This window comes from Dipodomys ordii, unplaced genomic scaffold (assembly GCF_000151885.1).
Source record: "Dipodomys ordii isolate 6190 unplaced genomic scaffold, Dord_2.0 Scaffold45, whole genome shotgun sequence".
Classification (NCBI taxonomy): domain Eukaryota; kingdom Metazoa; phylum Chordata; class Mammalia; order Rodentia; family Heteromyidae; genus Dipodomys; species Dipodomys ordii.
In genome coordinates, this window is record NW_012267261.1 from 8,922,269 (window position 1) to 8,947,185 (window position 24,917).

The 24,917-nt window shown below is 37.2% G+C and overlaps 1 protein-coding gene across 2 annotated transcripts in view; it reads left to right on the forward strand.

Annotated features, from left to right (window-relative positions):
* The window catches only part of Znf148 (zinc finger protein 148), a 106,736-nt gene that overhangs the window by 22,972 nt on the left and 58,847 nt on the right, over window positions 1–24,917 (forward strand). The window contains exons 2-4 of one of the 2 annotated variants that reach the window (XM_013019413.1): window positions 9,732–9,812; window positions 13,889–14,023; window positions 24,057–24,405. In XM_013019413.1, coding sequence (XP_012874867.1) covers window positions 24,073–24,405 — 333 coding nt within the window. In that variant the 5' untranslated portion in view covers window positions 9,732–9,812; window positions 13,889–14,023; window positions 24,057–24,072. Of the gene's footprint in view, window positions 1–9,731; window positions 9,813–13,888; window positions 14,024–20,038; window positions 20,068–24,056; window positions 24,406–24,917 lie in introns of those variants that run through there. The other variant, XM_013019414.1, reaches the window with a different exon arrangement.

A 24,917-nucleotide genomic window follows, 5' to 3' on the forward strand; every position in this document is an offset into this window, starting at 1 on the left:
GGTCTCTCCTGCCCGGGCTGGCTTTGAACCGCGATCCTCAGATCTCAGCCTCCTGAGTAGCTAGGATTACAGGCGTGAGCCACCAGCGCCCGGCTCTCATTCTAGTTTTAAAGAAACTTTTATTTTTGAACCTGTGTGTGGTGGCACATACCTATAATCCTAGGACTGAGGAGTCTATGCAGGAGGATTCTGAGTTAAGGCCAATTTGGGCTATATAGCAAGTTTGAGGCCAGTTTGGATACAGAGATACTTTGAACTAAAATGAAAGAAAAAAAAGGGGGTCGGGAGAAAAGAAAATAAAAGACCCCCACAACCCACATTATTTTTTAAAAAAATTACAGATTCCCAGGAAAGGACCAGATTAGTGTAGAGTGCTGTGTATCTTTTATCCAGACTATTAATAAAGTTGTTCTTATACATCAAAGCCAGGAAATTAGCATTGCTGTATTACTGTTAACTACACTAAAATTCACAGTTAACATTCTCTTAGCCCTGTACTCATTTGTGTGTGTAGTTTTATCTCCTCTATAAATTTACGTTAACTATGGCAATGGTGATATAGAGGTATTGGATCACCACAAAAGAAATCTCTCTTATCTCCATCTCTCCTGTCCTCTTGCAACTAACTCTAGAGGTTTGTTGTTTTCAGAATGATATATTAGACTTTGTTTAGCCATTCAACTATTGAAGGACTTTGGATAAATTCTGATATTTTGCTATTAAAAATAAAGGGGTGAAGCTGGGCACTGGTGGCTCAGGCCTGTAATCCTAGCTACTCAGGAGGCAGGTCTGAGGATCATAGTTCAAAGCTAACCCCGGGCAGGAAAGTCGTGAGACTCTTATCTCCAATAAACCACTAGAAAACTGGAAGTGGAGCACTCACCTTCAGCTGAAGAGTGCAGGGATAGCGCCCAAGCTCAGAGTTCAAGCCCCATGACCAACAAAAACAATTAAAGGGGTGATAAGCATTTGTGTGCAAGATTTTGTGTAAGCAAACGTTTTCATTTTTCTGAGGGTGAGATTGTGGGGCTGTAGGGGAAATACATATTTAGTCACTTAAGAAACTTATCCACATTGGCAGGATTGTAACTTAGTGGTAGAGTGCTAGCCTGATATGAGGTCCTTGAGGGAGGAAAGTAATTTTTAGACTGTTTTGCAGAATGACTCTACTGTTTTACATGGATATCAGTAATATATGAGACTGGTTTTGTTAAATATAAATTTCAGATGGGATATTCTGGTTTTAATTTGCATTTCTCTGATGGCTGGTCACACTAAACCTTTTTTATGTAATTGCTACCCAGATTTCAGTTTTGTTGAAATGTTTGTGTCTTTTGTGCCCATTTTCTAACCAGAATCAATGATTTACTAATAAGTTAAATTCCGGGGGTATTGAACTCAGGGCCTTGTCCTTGTTAGGCAAGCACTCTATCACAAGCCACACCTCTGGCTTTTGTTTTGTTTTTGTTTTTGGTGCTATTACTGGGACTTGAACTTAAGGCTTAAGGCTTTACTCTCTTGCTCTGTTTTTTGGCTTATTTGAGCCAAACCACCAGTTCCAGCTTTTTGTTCACTATTTGGAGATAATAGTCTCAATGATTGTCTCAATGAATGTCTTTGAACTAGGATAGTCAGATCTCAGCCTCTTGAGTAGCTAGGATTTATACTTAGCTTAGATTTAAGCCTTTTTGTTAAATAATATTCACAGACATTTCTCTCAGTCTGTAAGTAGTGTAGACTGTTCATCTTTCATCTTTTTTTTTTTTTTTGCCAGTACTGGGTTTTGCTGTGTGCCTGGGCACTGTCTCTGAGCTCCTTTTGCTCAAGGCTAGCACTCTATCACTTGATCCACAGTGCCACTTCTGGCTCTTTTCTGTGATTAGTTAGAGATAACACTCTTCAAGGGCTCTTGCCTGGGCTGGCTTTGAACCATGATCTTCAGATCTCAGCCTTCTGAGTAGCCAGGATTACAGCCATGAGTCACTAGTGCCCGGCTTATCTTTTACTATAACAAATTCTTTTTATTTTTTATTTATCTTTTTTTTTTCGGTCGTGGGGTCTGAACTCTGGGCCTGGGCAGACCCTTAGCTCTTCAGCTCAAGGCTAGATCTCTACCACTAGAGCCACGTGCCACTTCCTGCTTTTTCTGCTTATGTGGTACTGGGGAATGGAACCCAGGGCCTCAGGCATGCGAGGCAAGCACTCTACCACTGAGCCACCTTCCCAGCCCATAACAAATTCTTTTGCAGAGAAATATTTTTAATTTTAACTTCAGTTTCTTTTATGTAGCCTGCTTTTGGTGCCAAATCTAACACCCTTTGCTTCAAGGATGACTTCTGTGTCTACAAGTTCTATAGTTTTTTATTTGTACCTTTTTAAATTCATAATTTGTTTGAATTAATTTGTGATTATTATGATTGTGAGTAGTGAAGTCTTTTCTTTTTTTTTTTTTTTTGGGTCCAGTCGTGGGGCCTGAACTCTGGGCCTGGGCGCTGTCCCTCAGCTCTTCAGCTCAAGGCTAGCACTCTACCACTTGAGCCACAGCGCCACTTCCAGCTTTTTTCTTTTTGCTTATGTGGTGCTGAGGAATCGAACCCAGGGCCTCAGGCATGCCAAGGCAAGTGCTCTACCACTGAGCCACCTTCCCAGCCCCTAGTGAAGTCTTTTCTTTGTGCACTTTTTGCCTGTGGATGTTCAGCACTGTGTTGAAACACTGCCCTTCCTCAGTTGAATAGTTATTGTTCCTTTGTTAAATATCAGTTGAACCTATTTGTGTTGGTCTGTTTGGACTCTCCTATTTCATTGATATACGTGTTTTATGATTCGTCTATGATCATACTTAACTTTGATTACTGTAGTTCATAGTAAGTCTTATTTTTAAAATTATTTTTTATTATTATAAAGGTGACGTACAGATGAGTTACAGCTACATAAGTCAGGTAGAGTTCATTTCTTTTTGGACAATGTCACCTCTTCTTTATTTCTCTTTCCAGTTTTTTCCTCCCATCCCTACATAGTCTTAAAGGGGCAGAGTGCTTTCTCCTACTTGTTTGTCAAAATTGTTCTGGCTCTTCTGGTTCTCTTGCTTTTTCCTATAAATTGTAGGATAATCTTGTTTATGTCTGCACTTGATTGGAATTGGTAAGCTTATGTATGGTTCAACTTGGAATGGTTTATTATAAAAGGTATTAGTGGCTCATCTCTGTAATCTTAGTTACTCAGATGGCTGAGATCTGAGGATTACAATTTAAAGCCAGCCCAGGCAAGAAACTTCATGAGAATCATATCTAATTAACCACCTGAAAACTGGAAGTGGAGCTGTGGCTCAAAGTGGTAGAGTTCTAGCATTGAGCAAAAAAAGCTCAGGGACAGCATCCAGGCCCCGAGTTCAAGCCCTAGAATGGGTACAACACACAAAAAAATGTGTATATGTGTATGATTTACTATATAGATCATGTATAACGTATATAATATAAATACCATATGAATGCCATGAGATATCTTTCCATAATTTATGTGGATCTTCCATATTATTTTAAAGCAAATTATAGGCATCAACTAGTTTTCCTTATTTATCATTCAATTTATGCATTAAGATATGTATTATGCATAAAGTGTTTTTTAGTGTATTTACCTAGTTGTATAGCCATCAGTTATAATGAATTTTAGGATACTTTTATCACCCAAACAAATATGCTTCATTGACAGTTACTCTCCCTCCTCCTTTTTTTTTTTTTTTTGGTCAGTCATGGGGCCTGAACTCTAGGCCTAGGTGCTGTCCCTCAGCTCTTCAGCTCAAGGCTAGAGCTCTACCACTGGAACCACAGCACCACTTCTGGCTTTTTTTGTTTATGTGGTGCTGAGGAATGAAACCCAGGGCCTCATGCATGCGAGGCAAGCGCTCTACCACTAAGCCACCTTCCTAGCCCCTATTCCTTTTTTTTTTTTTTTAAATCCAGCATCTGGAAATTACCCATCTTTCTTTCTAAGAACTTGTCTATTCCAGACATGGCATATGAATGGGGTTATAAAGTAGATGGCCTTCTGTGTCTGGCTTCTTCTATTTAGAATAATATTACATGATGTAGCATGTGTCAGTTATTACTATTTGTGTGTGTGTGTGTGTGTGAGTGTGTGACAGAGAGAGAGAGAGAGAGAGATTGCTAAGGTTGAACTAACATAGGGCCTCAGGAAGGTTAGATTATTTTTAATTGCTCTGTAATGGTTTGTTATATGAACTACCACACTTTGTCTATTCATTAGGTGACCAATAGTTGGCTCCATGCTACTTTTTGGCTGTTGTGAATAATGCTATTATGAATGTTTATGATAATTATTTCCACTAACCAGTAACTGTAAATAAATGTTTTCCTAAGTTCTTTGAGCAGCTCCTCTGTACTGAGGAGGAAGATGTAGGAACTTAGGTTTATACAGCAAGTTGATCAGAAGCATAAGTAAAACAACTAGGGGCATGGAATTAGCATTTGAAGTTGGAGTCAAAACAGTTAAGCTGCAGGTAGATAGTGTCAGGATTGAATTATAGGACTCCCAGCTGGTGTCTGCTGCAGAATTTAAAGAATCGATAGGTTGTTAGGGAAAATCACTCTGTCCTACTTGGTGACCAATAGTCACAAATTTTCTGTGTTGATTGTTGAGATTTGAGAGTACAGTAGTAGTAGTTTCTATCGATAGACAGTTTTGGTTTCCATGTCTCTGATGGCTAATGATGTTGAACATCTCTTCATGTTGCTTGACCACTTGTAAATCTTCTTTAGAAATATGTCTGTTCAAACAAAGGAGGAGGCTACAATGCTTGATAAGAAATGTACTCATTCTCTTGCTCATGTAATTGTAACCCCTCTGTACAGTATTTTCACAATAAAAAAATAAAAATTAAAAAAACTTAAACAAAAACAAAAAAATGTCTATTCAACTTGTGGGTGGAACAGGAGGGAAAAGCTAGGAGAGGGCAAAGGACAGAATGACATTGTCCAAAATGAAATGTACTCATTACCTGATTTTTGAGACAGTAGCTCCTTTGTATATTACCTTTATAATAACATTTTTAAAATGTCTATTAACATAATTTATTTGCCCATTTTTTGAGTTGCTTATTGTTGGGTTATAAGAGTTCTTTGTATATTCTAGATATTAAGTTTTATAAAATCAAGTCTGTTTACAAATAACTTTTCTCCCATTCTGTTAGTTATCTTCACTTTTTTGATGGTATTTTTGAAAAACAGTAGTTAAAAGATTTTTTTTATTAGCCATGTGTTGTAGCTTATGCCCATTATTCTGGTTTCTTAGAAAATAGAGATGGAGAGGATCATGGTCCAGGCTAGCCCAGGCAAAACACAAGACCCTATCTCAAAAATGAGAATTGTACAATGTATGTTTTTCTATAATTGGCTTATTTCCCTTAGCATAATGTTGACAAGGTTTATCTGCATTGCCTTTTTTTTTTTTTAATTACCCCTTTGGTACAGGTACTAGGGCTTGAATTCAGGGCATAGCTGCTGTCAAGGCTATTATTCTACCACTTGAGCTACAGCTCTACTTCTAAGTTTTTGATAGTTTAGTGAAAATAAGAGTCTCATAGACTTTTCTGCCCAGGCTGGAAAGCAAGAAAGTTGAATAATACTTGAATATAAAAATGCCTTCAAACTGCAATCCTCAGATTGTATCCTCCTGAGTAGTTTAGGATTACAGTCATGAGCCACCAGTGCCCGGCCATTCTGCAATTTTAATGTGTGTAATCAACATTAAAAGGTCAGTTTTTCTTTTAAAGAAGAACCACAGGCAGGATTAATTTCTCTGTACTTTGCTTTTTTTTTAACGATCAATTGTTTAAACTTAAGTTTTTGTATTTAGTACATTATTATCCCAAACACTTGTGTGTATACTTATATCCTTGCTAAATAGTAAACTTCTTTAGACAGAGACCCTTGCATTTCTTTTTGGGTGGGGTGGTCGGTTGTGAGGCCTGAACTCTGCGCCTGGGTGCTCTTCAGCTCAAAGCTAGCGCTCTACCACTTGAGCTACAGTGCCATTTCCAGCTTTTTTTGCTTATGTGGTGCTGAGGAATCGAACCCAGGGCCTCATGCGTGCAAGGCAAGCACTCTACCACCTTCCCTGACCCGAGATCCTTGCATTTTAAGCATCTCTTAGTGTGTTGTAGATATATATCAGATAGAAAAATATTGACTAAATTAGTGATAAAAAGTACTGTCTTAACAAATCAGACAACCTGTTAGTGGTCTTAGAACTTTGTTAGTCTGTCAGAACTAATGAAATATCGTTTGTTTTCTTTTGTGACAAATAAAACTTGGTATTGGTAGAAAATAGTTGTGTGTGTGTGTGTGTGTGTGTGTGTGTGTGACATTGGTGTTTGAACTCAGGGCTTCATATTTGTTTGGCAGGTGTTCTAAACTTTGCCTCTAGCTCCTTTTTGCCTGTGCCTGTTCCTGTGCCTGAACTTCAGTCTTCCTACTTTACTCTTTGAGTTGCTGAGATGACAGGCATTTAGCACTATGCTCAGCTTCTTGTTGAGATGGGATGTTGTGAACTTTTTTTTTGTTCAGGCTGGTCTATAACCTCTTTCCTGACCTCAGCCTCCTAGCTGGGATAACAGGAACTTGCTACCGTGCCCAGCTATTGGTTGAGAAAAAGGGGTCTTGCAAACTTTACTCAGAATGTCTTTGAAGCTCATTTCTCCCAATCTCAGCCTCTTGAGAAGCTAGGATTAAGGTATGAGCCACTGCACTGCACTGCACTGCTTTAATTCCTAAATGTAAAAATTCATACTGTGAAAAATAGATGTATAGTATTATACATTATAACATTCACTGTTAATTGGCTGATTATGAAATGTTTTGGTTAATATAGTAAATGGAATGATTTTTTGTTTTGGTCGGTAGTGGGGCTTGAACTCTGGGCACTGTCCCTTAGCTCTTCAACTCAGGGTGAGCACTCTACCACTTGAGCCACAGTGCCACTTCTGGTCTTCTGGTGGTTAATTGGAGATAAGAGTCTCATGGACTTTCCTGTCTGGACTTGGCTACTCAGCCTCCTGAGTAGCTAAGATTACAGGCGTGAGCCATCCACTCCTGGCTGGAATGATATTCTTAAAATGTATTTTTAGTCTTAATCACTTGTGAATATCAAGGGATATTTAGCTAGCAATATTTTTAATCAAAGAATTACTAAGAGTGATCAAATTCTTTAAGTGCTAAAGTGAGATAATTGGCCAGGAAAAGGAAGAGATCTAAACTGCTGTAGTATAGGGAATGGGGTAGTGGTTCTTATAACATTATAGGTTTTTATATCTGCAGAGATTTAGTTTCCATCTTAGTAGATTCTTCTCATTCTTGGTGGAGAAGAGTAGAAGAGAGGAGGTAATAGATTTAAAGTGAAATTGTGAGAATTGTAAATGAATTAGGGTTCCAGGAACAGACTATGTGGTATATGGTTTAGGGCAATTATGGGTAAAGGAAAGTTTGTGATGGGAAAGATACTTGAAAAATTAGTGTTTGTAAACAAGACTTTGAGTAATTACTTTGTGTTCTATTTAGCATGTTTTCCCTTTTCTTTGGGGGGGGGGCAGTCATGGGGCTTGAACTCTGGGCCTGTGTGCTATCCCTGACCTCTTCAGCTCAAGGCTGAGAACTCTATCACTTGAGCCACAGTGCCTCCAGTTTTCTGGTGGTTAATTGGAAATAAGAGTCTCACAGATGTTCCTGCCTGGGCTAGCTTTGAACGGCAATCCTCAGATCTCAGCCTCCCTGAGTAGCTAGGATTACAGGTCTGTGCCACTGGCGCCAGGCCTTCTTCTTTCCTTCTTTCCTTCCTCCTCTTCCACCTCTTCCTCCTTCCCTTCCTCTCCCTCCCTCCCTCCCTTCTTCTCCCTCCCTCCCTCCCTCCCTCCCTCCTTCCTTCCCTCTTTTCCACCTTCCCTCTTTTCCACCTTCCCTTCTCCCCTTCTTCTCCTCATTTTTTTTTTTTTCGGGTGGGTTCTGGGGCTTGACTCTGGGCCTGGATGCTGCCTCTGAGCCTCTTTGTGTTCAAGGCTAGTGATCTACCACTTAAGCTACAGTACCACTTGTGGGTTTTTTTTCTGAGTAATTTATTGCAATAAGAGTCTCATGGATTTTTTTTGCCCTGGCTGGCTTCCAACTGCTATCCTTAGATCTCAGCCTCCTGAGTAGTTAGGATTATAGGCATAAGCCATCAGTGTCTGACTTACTGCTTCTTTTGATTTGTAGGATACTTATTCAACCCTTAAAATGCCTTATCATTATTTGTAAGTAAAAACTTGTATATGGCATCTCTTTGTTTATGATAATTCAGCTTCTAGGTTTTCATTACCTTCATCTCATACCTGGACATTTATCCCAGTTGAAGAAAATGATGTGTCCAGTGTCAATGTAATACCTACAGGGAGTGTTAAAATTTTCTGTATTAGTTTTTGCTAAAAGGTTGGCTACAGCATGCTGTTAATTTAATAATGCCATTATTGGCATTATTAAATACTAATTGTTAAAATTATAAATTCTAGGGCTGGGAAGATGGCTCAGTGGTAGAGCACTTGCCTTGCATGCAGGAAGCCCTGGGTTTGATTCCTCAGCACCACATAAACAAAAAGAAAAAAGCCGGAAGTGGCACTGTGGCTCAAGTGGTAGAGCTCTAGCCTTGAGCTGAAGAGCTGAGGGACAGTGCCCAGGCCCAGAGTTCAGGCCCCACGACCGGACCCCCCCCAAAAAAAAATTATAAATTCTAAATATTTTTTGTATTTTTGGTTATCCTGAGACATTGTTTTCTGGTGTTGCTCAGTTTGGCCTTAAACTCACTCTAACCTAGTTTGGCTTTGAATTTGTGATCCTCTTGCTTCAGCCTCCTGAATGTTAGAATTACAGATATGTGCCTCCATATCCAGGGAAAACTACATTACACTTTTAAGTTAAGGGAAATGTCACTCAGGGATTTCATTAAGAAATAGTACAATTTTAATAATGAAGAGCATTTACATTGAAAACATCAGTATATGATTCTTTTTAGTTCAATATTTTTTGAGACAGGCTTTACTGTGTGGACTGGGTTAGTCTCGAATGCAGTGATCATCGTATCTTAGCCTCCATACAGACATATGACACCATGTCTGACACCAACATTTGATTTAAATGAAACACACGTACTTTTTCTTCCTAGTTAAGATGATTCAGAGTTGGGCTGGGAAGGCAGAGTTATTGTCCTGGCTTTAAAGAAACGTTGTTGTTGTGTGTGTGTGCTGGTCCTGGGGCTTGAACTCAGGTCCTGGGTGCTACCCCTAGCTTTTTGCTCAGGGTTGGTGCTCTTATCACTTAAGCCACAACACCATTTCTAGCTTTCTAGTATTTAATTGGAGATAAAAGTCTCACAGAGTTTCCTGCCTGAGCTGGCTTTGGAGTATGATCCTCAGATCTTGTCTCCTGAGGAACTAGAATTACAGGCATGAGCCACCTACACGTGACTAAAGAAATCTTAATGCTTAACTAGAAAGTAGTTTGAAAATGTAATGATAAATCATATGTATTAGCTTTTTGATAATATTTAGCACTGGAAGGTCATTAGAGTTGGGTCAGTATTAGTTCTGTTTCTAATTTAGCAGTATCTACTATGGAAAGAATTTTGCTTGACTTGAAGATGGTGTCTAATTTAACTTCTTTTGAAAATAACCTGTACTTTTACTTTTGTAGGACAGGGGAGGAATCAACAGCGTCGAACTTTCAACTAAGTTATCTGGCGGGATGGGCATTTGCCTGACATATTTTATAGAGGTAATTCAACATTATTTTACTCAGTCTTTGTTATTTCTTCTTCTTTTTTTTTTTTTGTCAGTCGTGGGTCTTAAACTCTGGGCTTGGTCGCTGTCCCTCAGTTCTTCAGCTCAAGGCGAGCGCTCTACCACTTGTGCTACAGTGCTACTTCTGGGTTTTTCTGAGTGGTTTATTGGAGATAAGAGTTTCACAGACTTTCCTGCCCAGGCTGGTTTTGAACTGCAATCCTCAGATCTTAGCCTCTTTTTTTTTTTTTTTTTTGGGTCCGGTCGCTGGGCCTAAACTCTGAGCCTGGGCACTGTCCCTCAGCTCTTCAGCTTGGCTAGCACTCTACCACTTGAGCCAAAGCACCACTTCTGGCTTTTTTCTTTTTGCTTGTCTGGTGCTGAGGAATCGAACCCAGGGCCTCAAGCATGAAAGGCAAGTGCTTTACCACTGAGCCACCTTCCCAACCCAGATCTCAGCCTCTTGAGTAGCAAGGATTACAGGCATGAGCCACTGGTGCCCAGCCAGTCTTTATTTCTTGTAACAGATTGCCCACGTCCTTACATGTGAACACTCATACTCAGAACTGTTGTGTAGGACTCTGCATTTACCAGACCATCCCTTTTGCTTTTATACTATTTGCATAGCTCATGGACATACGTATAACATAGTATTACTATATACACTGAAAAGAATCAGTGTTACTAGTTATAGAGAATAAAGTCTATTATCTTTTCTCAGTTAAGTAGATTTCCTTTTCTTTGCATATCATTCCTTCTCATTTCATTCTAAGTAGTGTACTAGTATTTGAGTGTACCATAACTGCTTTGATTAGCCACCGATTTATATAGGGTTTTTTTTTTCCTATTATACATGGTCACATATTGAATATTCTTTCTTTTTTTCTTTTTTGAGCTCCAGTACTGGAGCTTAGGGCTTGGGTGCTGTTCCTGAGATTTTTTGCTTAAAGCTGATACTCTACCACTTGAGCCACAGCTCTGCTTCTGGCTTTTTGGTGGTTAATTGGAAATAAGGGTCTCATGGACTTTCCTGTCCAGGCTGGCTTTGAACCGTAGTCCTCAGACCTCAGCTTTCTGAGTAGCTAGTATTAAGAGATGTGAGCTATTGGTGCCCGCCTTGAATGTTCTTGGGATATCATCACACATATTTTGAAATATATTGACCGTTTAAATTCTTAAGGGAAAAATTATTGGGCCAAATAGTATGTACATCAAATAGAGTGGTGGATAAATTACTTAAATCTTAAAAGTGTAACCACTATCAGTTTTATCACAATGTGCATTTATTTTCATTTGACAGTACTAGCTAATGCCAAACATTTTATATAAATCACTGTTTTTTGTTGATTTATCTTTCATGAGTGAGTTTGAGCTTTTTTTTTTTATTGTTTTGGCTATATATTTTTCAGCAATCTATTTGTTTATCTGTTCTTTTATTTTGCCCCTTTTGTATTAATGTATTAGGAAGAATTCAGAGCTGCTTATCATTTGTTAGGCAAATTATCATTGCTCAGCTTTGCTTATCTTTTGATTTTGGTTTTACCCTTGAGAAGGAAATTTATAAAGAACTTTTTTCTGGTTTCCTATGGTAGTGATGTTATACTTCATGGCTATAATAGAGTGGGGTAGAGAATTCTGGGTAAGTTTTAAAGGTCTTTACCTCTATATTCCTCCACATTATAATGTCTTTGGATGACAAACATTTCTGATTTGTCATTGTTTAACATTGTTTTTCTTAGTAAGACTTAAGTAACTGTTTATCTTAATTAGTAAAAAGTAATTTTAGTTTCAGTGAACTATGGTACTTGAAAAAGTTGAATAAGAGATTATAGAAATTTAGTAAATGATAAATGTGCTTTTAAAACTTCAGAAAAAAAGGTATCACTTAATAAATGGAATGAGGACAGTTGGTTAGTCATTGTTTCTTCCATAGCTCTTTAGTGTATTTTTTTTCCTGTGTCTCTTTATTGCCTTTAGTATTAATTATTTTTTAGTGTGCCATTTTAGTTAGTTTGGTGATTTTTCAACTGCATTTACAAAGGTATTTTCATTGTAGTTGGTGATAAAGTTATAGTTTACATTATAACAGTTTGCTTCATAGCAGTAAAACAGGAACTTTGTCCAGAATGGCCCCTTGTTCTCTCCCTAGTTGGGTGTTGCTTTGCCATATTCATTATATATGTTATGAATTCAGCAGAACTCTATTTTGATCACTGCTTGGTATCTTAGATTTTTTAAAGAAGAGAAGAAGTAGGAAAGATATATTGATAGCTTTGTAGATGTTTACTATTTCTGGTACTCTCGTTTTTTTCCTGTATATTTGAGTCTCATGTCTTTTTTTGTCAGCTTGATGGACTTCCTTTAGAATTTCATACAAGTTAAGTCTATTAGCAAAATTTCTCAGCCTTTAACTGTCTTCATTTTTTTTTATTTTTAAGAATAGTTTTGCTTTTTTTCCAGCTCTTTGAATATATGATTCCACCATCGTTTGTGATTGAGAGTTAGCAATTAATCTTATTAATCATTTCTTGTATGTGCTGAGTCATTTTTTTTTCTGCTTTCAAGATTTTTCTCTTGTGTTTGCTTTCAGTTGTTTAACAATGAATTTAGGAATGAGTTTCTTTGGAGTTATCCTACTGAAATTTCATTGAGCCTCATAGATCTGTAAATTTATTTTTCTTAAAAACGTTGGAAAATCTTTGACATGAATTTTGTTAAGTTTTGTTTTACTTTCTTTTCCTTAGGCTGGGTGTTGTCCTTCCTGTCTTTGAGTTTCTTATTAAATTTTTCCTTCAGTCTTTTTTTCCCTGAATTTATAATTGGACAATTCCTATGATGTGTCTTTAATCTTGCTGATTTTTTTCTATGTTATCTTGAATCAGCTGTTGAGTCTTTCTTATAAACTTAATTTTAGTTACTTTACTCTTTAACTCAGAATTTTCATTTGGTTCTTTTGCATATTTTTTTGCCTTTATTGAAAATTTTATTTGTACCCTATTTGTAAACTGATTGCTTTCATAGTTTAAAAATATTTAAAACATGGCTGGGAAGTGGCTCAGTGGTAGAGCGTTTGCCTTGCATGCCTGAGGCCCTGGGTTTGATTCCTCAGCACCACATAAGCAAAAAGAAAAAAGCCAGAAGTGGCACTGTGGCTCAAGTGGTAGAGCGCTAGCCTTGAGCTGAAGAGCTGAGGGACAACACCCAGGCCCAGAGTTCAGGCCCCACGACCGGACCCAAAACAAACAAAAAAAAATATTTAAAACATGGTCTTTTTATTAACATAACACAGATGTTTTGAAATATCTACCAAAATTAACATATGGGGTATATTCCAAAACAATTTTTTTTTTTTGGGGTCCGGTCGTGGGGCCTGAACTCTGGGCCTGGGCACTGTCCCTCAGCTCTTCAGCTCAAGGCTAGCACTCTACCACTTGAGCCACAGCGCCACTTCCGGCTTATTTTTTTCTGCTTATGTGGTGCTGAGGAATCGAACCCAGAGCCTCAAGCATACAAGGCAAGTGATCTACCACTGAGCCACCTTCCCAGCCCTGGTCAAGTTTTATATTTTGATATTCAATGTGATTTTTAAACTGTAATCTTTTCTATTATTAATAGTTATATATCTTTGGGTGCTACTAATAATTGGCTTTGTTATTTTGTTGTCTTCTTTTAACTTTGTAGATTTCACAAAGCAGATAACAATAGTGTTTTTGAATGGTTGCTTAATCTTCCCTATTCTCTAATCTTTTAGTCTCTGAAATTGTGAATTCATGTAATACTTCATTTTTCTGAAGCTGTTGGACTCCAGGTCTAGGCAAGGTATTCCATAAAAGGGCAGGGTTTGGGGGTTGGTTTTTCTTTTGGGGGGGTTGTTTTTTGTTTTTTTAAAATTATTTACTCTCTCCTACTGTTGTACTTTTCCCACTATCTCACCTAAAAATTAAATGAGTGTACCTGTTATTCACACAAATGTTAAATTTACAGAGTGATCACTTGGGATTAATGCTCATTTGCAGATAGCGTTTCCCTCCTCTAATGTGTTTTGTTTGTTGTATATGTGCTTTATTGTAGGAACTGAAAGTCATAATTGGTTGAAGTGGTATAAAGGTTTTCGAAGCCTATGAAAGGTAGAAACTCAACCATGGTTTCTTGCTCAACTCTACAGCTTTCCCTTCCTTGAAGTCTTCATTTTTACCCTAGGCTCAGGTAATTTTAATACTTACTTTTCTTAATGTGGAGTAAGTAAATTTTTTTCTACTATGAAAACATTTTGTTTTTGCTGTTGCACTTCCATGTTTGGTTTGTATAATAGTTTCTGTTTCCATTTTTACTTACAAAAGAAAATATTTTTTACTTGATTTAATTTTTTTCTCAAAACAGTTTCTAGTCAAAATTGATATAATGCTGTTTTAGATTTTCATTTCAGTTTAACATATGTATATATGTTAAATTCATGTATATTCCGTAATCGTAAGTGATTTTAAGAGATGTTTCCTTTTTTGTAATATTTAAACATTCTTATCGTACAACCATTTCTTCAAATAGTTGTATAAAGGGATTTTAGTTTAATATGTCACTTTATGTGTATAACACATCTTGATCAGAGTCAGCCCCTTCATCATTCTCTGACATATTTTCTTGTTTAAACTTGTTTCTTAACAGAATGCATATTTGTCTTCTTGTCCTTACATTTCCCAGAATTTCCATTTAAACTATTTTAATACTGGAAAAAATAAACCTACAAAATCTAAGTTAGTGTGTTTATAATTTTAAGAATATGATTAAAACATTAACTACTGTACATTTGTACATATTATATTTGCCTATATTATAAAAAGCAATCTTACAGATGATTCAGAAATATTTATATTTGAAATATTAGTATTTAATTGTTATATAGACTTGGCTGTTGATATAGGCTAATAAAGGTATACTTGTATTTGTTTGAAAACTGCATGCAAACTCACTCAGTTGTATGAGGTTCTAGATTTATTATGATCCAGTGCAACTCTTTATTTGTTGTTCTCCAGTTGTTACGGGCAGTTTATTTTAACATCTGTATTTGCACACAATATCCTTTGTTCAGATTCACCTCCTCTGTCATTCTTGCTCTGCTTTTCTTTTTCTTTCTTTTTTTTGGTGCTAGTGATTGAATCCAGGGCATCACTCATGCTAAGTATGGTTTCTTCTGCCATTGGAGAGTATTTGTAGTCTTCCTATCTTGTTGCCCTAGATGGCAACCATATTGTCTAGAACTTTTGTCATCTGACCATAACTAATTAAATGGGAGGCTGTGTCTTAACTTAGGCAATCATGTGTCTTACATAGTTTTTATTATTAGGTAGGAAGGAAAGAACATTTTCTAAGGAGACGGTCGGTCATCTGGCTTGTCATGCTAGGTTTGTGTCAGATTTACTTTCCATTTTGAAAATAAAGTGATATTGGTTTAAATAGCTAACACGATTCTGTCCTGAAATGTACGTTGGTTATTACTATATGGAATATATATTGTCTGTTTCTAGTATATGTAAGAAAGTCTATTTGGCTCTGCGTGTGTGTGTGTGTGTCTGTGTGTGTGTGTGTGTCTGTGTGTGTACTTAGGGTCTTGGTGCTTGCTAGGTTGTTGCTTTGCTACTTGAGCCATACCCTCAGTCTTTTTGATTTTAGTTTTCCAAAATGTGCAAATAGTGTCTCACTTTTTGCCCAAGCTGACCTGGGCTATAGTCCTTCTATTTTTTGTTTTGTTTTCATGCCAGTTTTGGGGCTTGAACTTAGGGCCTGGCTCTGTCTGTGAGCTTCTTTTGCTCAACGCTATCACTTTACCACTTGAGCCATAGTTCCACTTGCAACCTTTTTAGTATTTTAGAGGAGTCTCATGAACATTTCTTCCCTGGTTGGCTTTGAATCGTGATCTTCATCTCTCAGCCTCCTCAGTAGCTAGGCTTATAGGCATGAGCCATTAGTACGTGGCTTATTTATGCTTTCTGTATAGTTGGGACAACAGACATAGATTTTATTAGTTGAGATGGGGGTCTCATGGACTTTTTGCTTGGACTGGTATTAGACTGAAGTCTTCCCAATTTCTGCTTTGCATAGTTATGAGCCACCACACCTTGGCTGGTACTGGGGTTTTTACCTCAGGACTTCGTGCTTGCTAGGCAGATGTTTATGACCTAAGCCATGCCCAAGCATTTTTTTCTTTATTTTTATGGGGTCTCATATTTTTCCCTGGACTGAAATTCTCATGTCTGTCTCCCAAATAACTGGTATTAAAATAATGTGCCAGGCCGGACGCTGGTGGCTCATGCCTGTAATCCTAGCTACTCAAGAGGCAGAGATCTGAAGATCACTGTTCAAAGTCAGCCCAGGCAGGAAAGTCCATGAGACTCTTACCTCCAATAAACCACCAGAAAACTGGAAGTGGCGCTGTGGGTCAAGTGGTAGAGCACTAGCCTTGAGCTGAAGAGCTGAGGGACATTGCCCAAGCCCAGAGCTCAAGCCCTACGACCGACAAACAACAACAACAACAACAAAATAATAGTGTACCAGTATACCTGGCTTGTCTTTTAGATAAGGTTTCAGTAACTTTTTATTGGGGCTGTCCTCAAACTCCCCATCCTAACTAGCTTGGATGTTAGGTATCAGTCATTATGAACTACCCAAAAAGTATTTTTTATATTCTTCTTATCATCGTATAAGACTAGAAAACTTAGTTTCCTAAAAGAATCAATATGTTGAATATTAATATATGAGTAATTGATGTAGTCATAAAATGTAATGAATGGAATAACTAGGAAACAAAGTGTAGGATTCCTTTTAATTTGCCTTTACTTTCTCCTTTTGTTAAATTATAGGCTTTTAAAATATAATTTTATTGTTAAAATATAATTTTATTAAGGTGTTACCATTTCATGTCAGTAATGAATATTTTTATTTTTTGATAATGTCACCCCTTTCTTCTCTTTCCCATCCCATCCCTGCCCACAAGTTTCGTAGTTCATTTTCTGCATAGTGTATATTGAATACCATGACTGCATTTGTTCACCTTCCCTCCTTCCCTCCCTTTTTATGCCCCCTTTTGCCTCTCCTAAAAGACAAAAAAATCTCAAAGCAAAATATTAAAGGTATTTTAAAACAGTTTGAGTTGGCATAAATTTGATGTTTTAACATTTCTGATTATCACCATTGTTACATTATTTTCGAAGACTTCAGTGATATTTTGGTATGCAGTGTATTCTTAAGATTTTAGTGTTTTTAAGTGAGGCTTCAATGTTAATGTAGAAATGCCGATTAACTTTGGTTTGAATATTTATAAATTTATTTTTCTGCCGGGTGTCGATGGCTCACGCCTATAATCCTAGTTACTCAGGAGGTTGAGATCTGAGGATTGAAGTTCGAAGCTAGCCAGCCGGGCAGGAAAGTCCAGTCTGTGAGACTCTTATCTCCAGTAAACCACTCAGAAAACCAGAAGTGGCACTGTGAATCAAGTGGTAGAGCGCTAGCCTTGAGCTGAAGAACTGAGGGACAGCCCTACTACCACAAAAGATAAATTATATATACATATATATATATATGTATATGTTAAGAAATCATTGTATTTTCAGCTAGTCATAATAATGTAAATTTTCTGGTTAGTAATTATGCTAGCAACCATTTAAATCTTGTGCTGTTAATGGCAGTAATCAGAAAGACTATTGTGTCTGGTTGCCATTGTTGCAGTGTTCCTGTTAGGAATTATTTATTTATTTATTTATTTATTTTTGGGTCTGATCATGGGGCCTGAACTCTGGGCCTGGGCGCTGTCCCTCAGCTCTTCAGCTCAAGGCTAGCGCTCTACCACTTGAGCCAGAGCGCCACTTCCGGCTTCTTTTTTTTTTTGGCATATGTGGTGCTGAGGAATTGAACCCAGGGCCTCATGCATACAAGGTAAGTGCTCTAGCCACCTTCTCAGCCCCTGTTAGGAATGTTTTAACTAGACGCACTTTAAAAATGAACATCCTTTTAAAACTGTAATTTTCAGTTGGGCACCCATGGTTTATACCTGTAATCTTAGCTGCTCAGGATGCTGAGATCTGAGGATCGTGGTTCAAAGCTAGCCTAGGTAGGAAAGTCCATAAGATTCTTACATCCAAAAATGAACTGCCAAAAATGCCAGAAGTAGAGCTGTGATCAAGTGATGTTCTTGAGCAAAAGAAGCTCAGGGTAGAGCCCAAGCTAGGACTAGCAAAAATAAATAAATAAATAAATAAATATCATTGTCTCATTTATTGGTTACCTAAACTAATGTAACTACTATCCTTCAAGTAAATGGATTTGCTGGAAATGATGTAGATTAGAAATGATTTGTGAAGGCTGGGCCTGTAGCCTGTAGCTCAGTGGTGGAGTACTTGCCTAGCATGTACAAGTCTGCCATAGTACCACCAAATACAACTAAACAAAGACATAAAGAGTAATTTGTGAGATAGTCTTTTTCTCTTTTACTTGTTTCAGAACAAATTCCTTGAATATCTCTCCTGCCTAAAGTGAGGTTTCTTTTTAGTTTGAGTGAGTTCTGATTATTGATGAACTTGGGAAATTATTCTTTGCATAGAAAATGCAATGATATTTAAGTTCCTAAGCTTGCCCCTAAACTCTGTTTTGATTTAGGTAGTTGAAGTTCCACATTATTCATTGACCATTAATGGGTGATAATGTTACTGCCAAATCCAGTAAATAAGATACTTAAATAAAGTAAGATATTTAAATGAGAAATGTATTTCTTTCATGTTTAATGCAAATTAATTAAAGTAATAAGTGGTAGGTATACATTTTGTGCACATTCTAAAGGAGAATTAGTGCTTTCAAAAATTTTAGAGAAGCTGGGCACTAGAGATTCATGCTTGTAATCCTGACTACTCAAGGAAGTTGAGATCTGATGATTATGTTTTGAAGCCAACCTAGGCAGGAAAATCTGTGAGACTGTTATCTCTAATTAGCCACTAAGAAGTAGGATAGCCACTAAAAAGTACAAAGTAGAACTGTGGCTCAAGTGGTAGAGCATTGGCCTTGAGCCAAAAACAAACAAACAAAAAAACCCCACAAAACTTAGGGACAGTGCCCAGGCCCTGAGTTCAAGTTCAAGGACTGGCACACCCCAATGTTTTTTTTTTTTTTTTTGAGGATTGTGACAGAGGCCTGCATATGTTTTTACTTTAAATCTTTTTTAAATAAAAAGAAGTCTTAAAAGTCAGGTGCTGGTGGCTCACACCTGTAATCCTAGCTACTCAGGAGGCTGAGTACGAGGATCATGGTTCAAAGCAGCTGGGCAGGAAAGTCCATGAACTTAATCTCCAATTAACCACAAAAAAGTTAGAAGTGGAGCTGTTGCTCAAAGTGGTAGAGCACTAGCCGTGAGCAAAAAGCATTCCCAGGCCCTGAGTTCAAACCTCAGGACTGGCACATACACACAAAAAATTATTAAATGTCTTTTAAATCAAATGAGGCACTTAAATAACATCTCAGCTCATCTCAGGGCACAGTTAATTTGGACAGAAAATGAAGTACAACTTTCTAAGGATAAAAGAAGAACTTTTACAAACCTATGGAAAAAGAAAACAGGATAAACCTATTCTTAGAAAAATAATATAGGGAATGTACCATATTTTATTGTCCTAGTACAAGTCAATTTAAAGATGCTTTTGCTGGGCCTGTTAAATAACGAAGTTGGGCATCCAGCCCTTTCCCCCTCCCTCACATTCCCTCCTGCAGTAACTTAGAATCATCTTGGGCTCCAGGAAGAACAGGATTCACTGATAAGCATCTTGTGACAAAAGGTAAACTGTCCATTTCTTTTAGAGAACACTGTATGTTTCCCATGTTCTGTAAAACTCAACAAGTTTTTCAAAGTAATGGTATATGTATAACTGCAACAGCAACAAAGACTTGCAGTGAAGACTATATGTCTAAGTCCCTAAATAAGCAGGGGCTTTCCACATTCTTTAAGAAACAGTAAACAATTTAGCAAAAAGTTATAATTGATTTGCAAGGATTTCCAAAGAACTATCCAGAATAATCAAACTTTTTCCTTAAGAGACACTCATTTATAGGGTAGTTTCTTTTCTTTTTCTTTTCTTTTCTTTTTTTTTTTTTTTTGGTCGGTCGTGGGGCTTGAACTCTCGGCCTGGGCGCTGTCTCTGCACTCTTCAGCTCAACGCGAGGCTCTACCGCTTGATCCACAGTGCCACATCCAGTTTTCTAGTGATTTATTGGAGGTAAGAGTCTCATGGACTTACCTGGCTGGGCTGGCTTTGAACCGTGATCTTCAAATCTTAGCCTCCTGAATAACTAGGATTACAGGCATGAGCCACCAGTGCCTTGTGGATAGTTTATTTTCTAAGAAATATATGAAATAGAATATTTGAAGGGGGGAATTATCTTCTAATATATTAAAAAATCTTTGATTTTTAAGATTTTCTTGCTACTTAAGGATTTTGAAAGGTCAAATCATATGCTTGGTCCTTAGTTTCTTATATGTATTCTGGGCTGGTCTCAGGGAAGTCATGAAAAGCAAATATGAATTACATTTTTTTATTTTTCTGCTGTTAGTAAGTTTTTATGGACTATAACATAAATATATAAATATGAATATAGTTTTTATTTTTATTCAAGTAAAGGTCCTTGGTAATCTTAGTAAGTAAAAACAGTATTTTGATTTTAGTAGTGATTAGAATTCTAGCCATAGAAAGCCATTGTCAAAGAAGTGATCTTAAATTATTTATTTAGAAAAGTAGTAACTAAATTGAAACAGTACATTTCCTAATTCTAGATCCTTCACTTCTGGCTGATGAATATTACATTTATTTCACTTAACCTGATAATGCAATATGTAGGAAGTACAGCTGTGTCTCAAGTGGTGAACTAGCTTTGAACAAAAATAGCGGAAGGACAACAGAGAGGCCCTGAGTCCAAGCCCCAGGATCAACACACATACATACACATGTAATTTATAAAATCTACTTTGTAAACAACATTTTGATCTTCTTTGTGATGATATTTCTTAGGGTTTCATGATTATTGTTACATTAGTTGCTATAATCAAATAGAACATGAATTTACAGGAACTAAGTTAAAAGACAGATTTAAAATATTGCCTGACCTTTCTGTAATAATGGATAAAATAATATAATGTAGTTATGTTTATAGTGTCTAGTTTGTAATTTGTTACCAACACAATTAATTAAGTTAATAGTTTTATGACTAAGAATATTAATAGGGGCTGGGAAGGTGGCTCAGTGGTAGAGCGCTTGCCTTGCAATGCATGAGGCCCTGAGTTCAATTCCCCAGCACCACATAAGCAAAAAGAAAAAAGCCGGAAGTGGCACTGTGGCTCAAGTGGTAGAGCGCTAGCCTTGAGCTGAAGAGCTGAGGGACAGTGCCCAGGCCCAGAGTTCAGGCCCCACGACCGGACCAAAAAAAAAAAAATTAAAAAAGAATTATTTTAACACATTCAAGAACATTTGTAAAAAGTAATCATTTAGAATAGGAAGTTTTGACATTAGAGTTAGATAGAAGGAAAAACATGTAATTTTGTTTGGCTCATGCCTGTAATCCTAGCTACTCAGGAGGTTCAGATCTGAGGATCATGGTTCAAAGATTTGTGAGAATTTTATCTCCAGTTAACCACTAAAAAGCCAGAGCTGGAGTTGTGCTAGAGTGATAGCCTTAAACAAAAAAGCTCAGGGACAGCTCATAGGCCCTGAGTACAAGTCTCAGGACTGGTACCAAAAAAAAAAAAAGTGATTCCTCCCCCTTGCCAATTAATCTTAATGTTGCAAATATTCAACTGTTTTCCAAAAAAACCTTCCTATGACCATGTATTATTTTGTGTTTCACCTTTATTTTAATAATTTCTAAAGAGTTCAGGTAATAGGTTTACATCTTTAAACTTAATGGGATGAGCATGCCTGTGCAACTAAACTTCCTTTCATCATTAGGTCCCTTGAAATGTCCATTTCTGAATATCTATCAGTAGTATCTCCTCAGTACCCAAAGGGTGACCCCCCACTGTTCTGATTTGACTATTGAAAATTTATTTAGATATATTACCTAGAGTAAAACTCACCTATTGAAAGCATATAATTCAATGAGTTTTATTAAATTTATAAAGTCTCCTAGTTAACAATTATTACTTGTAGTTTTAAAATATGTATTGGACCTGATGCTGGTGGCTCATGCCTATAATCCTAACTACTCAGGAGGCTGAGAAGATCTGAGGATTTCTGTTTAAAGTTATGACTCAAGTGGTAGAGTGCTTGCCTTGAGCTGAAGAGCTCAGGGACTACGTCCAGGCCCTGAGGTCAAGCCCCACTGACCGACAAAAAATAAAAAATAAAATATATATGTATTTTTTGTCGGTCATGGGGCTTGACCTCAGGGCACTGTCCCCAAGCTTCTTTTGCTCAAGGAGATCACTCTACCATTTGAGCCACAGTGTCAGTTCTGGCTTTTTCTGTTTATGTGGTACTGAGGAATTGAACTCAAAGTTTTATGCATGTTAGGCAAGCATTCTACCACTATGCCACATTCCCAGCCCTGGTTTGTATTTTAATCTATTTGTTTTTATTGAACACATTTTTCTAATTTTTCATTATGATAATCACCACTGTAATCATCTTTTGTATATATATTTGTGTATGTTTCTAGGATACACAAAGGATAAATTTCACCAAGATTGCCCCATACCATTGCTGGACATCAGTGCTTATGCTTGTAATCCTAGCTACTCAGAAGGCTGAGGTTTGCAGGTCACAGTTCAGAGCCAGCCAAGGCAGGAAAGCCCAGGAGACTCTTATCTCCAATTAACCACCCAAAAGCCAGAGGTGAAACTGTGGCTCAAAGTGGTAGAGGAGTAACTTTGAGCAAAAAAATCTGAGGGACAATGCCCAGGCCCTCAGTTCAAGGCCCAGAACTAGCACTAAAAAAAAAAAAAAAGTTTCACTGAAATAAAATTTTAAATGCAGGCTAGAGGAATGTATACATCTTTAAAACTTCATACATTATTAAATGGCCATTGAAAATAGTCAATCTAATTTATACTCCTTATCTATAGATGGCTGTTGTTTTTTACTACCTCAACATTTGGTGTCATTTTAAAAATTTTGTAACTTTATATTTTGAGACAAGGTTTTGCTATAGCCCAAACTGACCTTGAATGTATTATCCTTCTTGCCCCTGAGTGCTAGGATCACAGACATGCACTATCTTGCTTAGCTGGATGTATTTTTTTTTTTGTTGTTTAAAGAAAAACTTATTACCAGTGGTGGTAGATGAAATATAACATTGTTTCAAATGTTGACTTCTTGATTTTTTTTTGGGGGGGGTCCGGTCGTAGGGCCTGGACGCTGTCCCTCAGCTCTTCAGCTCAAGGCTAGTGCTCTACCACTTGAGCCACAGTGCCACTTTCAGTTTTTTTTCTTTTTGCTTATGTGGTACTGAGGAATTGAACCCAGGGCCTCATGCATGCAAGGCAAGCGCTCTACCACTGAGCCACCTTCCTAGCCCCTTGGATTCCTATTTTGACTTCTCAGTCAATATATGTCTTACTGAATTCATCTCTTTACTTTTTATTTTAAGGTACTTTAATATATTAAAGAATACGAATCCTTCAAATTACTAAAATTACAAATATTTTTTCTGATTTATTTTGAGTTTATTTTTGTAGGACAATACTGGGGTTTGAACTCAAGGCTTTGTGCTTGCTAGTCTGGTCACTTGAGACCACCCCTAGCCTTTCTTGCTTTCTTCTGGAAATAGAGTCTTGCATTTTGCTGGGGTTGACCTGGACTTCGATCCTTTTCCCTGTGCCTTTCACATCCTTGGGAGGACAGATGTACCACCATTCCCAGCTTTTTACTGGTAGAAATGGTTCCCATATCCCCATTCCCATTCAGAGCTCTGCTCGCCTTGAACATTGATTCTCCCAATCTTCATCTTCTTAGTATCTAAGATTACAAAATTGAGCCAATGAGCCCAGCCATTTTTCAGTAATAAAACAGATTAAGATTTAGTGCCTTAATATCAAAATGAAAACTTAGGTTTACTTCATTAGTCTCTGGAAGCCTATTCTAGAAATTTAAAAATTCTGAACTACAGGAATAAAGTTTTTTCTATTTACATGTATACCTTTCATAATTTAGTATTTTTCAATGTTGACATATAAAACTAACTCATTATGCTTTGTTGCCAAACTTGGTCTTTCTAGGCAGTTATACTTAAGCATGAACATTGACGACAAACTGGAAGGATTATTTCTTAAATGTGGCGGCATAGACGAAATGCAGTCTTCCAGGGCAATGGTTGTAATGGGTGGAGTGTCTGGCCAATCTACCGTGTCTGGAGAACTGCAAGAGTCAGTACTTCAAGATCGAAGTCTGCCTCACCAGGAGATCCTTGCTGCAGAAGAAGTGTTACAAGAAAGTGAGATGAGACAGCAGGATATGATATCACATGATGAACTCATGGTCCATGAGGAGACAGTGAAAAATGATGAAGAGCAGATGGAAACACATGAAAGACTTCCTCAAGGACTACAGTATGCACTTAATGTCCCTGTAAGTAATTCTTTTATCAGACATTGAAGTTAGTTAGAAATGATACTAATTTTGTTTTAAATAATATTACATGTCTTCAAAGAAATTTCAGTTTTTATCCTTCAATAGTCAAAAGATAGTTCTCTTAAATAGACTTACTAAAATATTGACTTAATCATATTTGAAAGCTGAAATTAGATTCTTGTGTTATATTATTTTAGAAGTTTATCTTTTCCAAAATAACATTTATGTCTGTCAGATTGTGTGTATTCAAAGTTTAAGTGCTTATTTTAAAGATATTTTAACTTCTGGATTCTTCTGAAAGAGCAGAATTTGAGTCCCAAACATAGGAAACATCAAGGCGTTTTCCTGGCAGTTCTTGCCTCCCTCTTCCTCCTTTTTTTATTTATTTTTATTATTTTTTTTTAATTATTTTTTTTTTTTTTGTTGGTTGTGAGGCTTGAACTCTGGGCCTGGGCGCTGTCCCTCAGCTCTTCAGCTCAAGGCGAGTGCTCTACCACTTGAGCTACAGC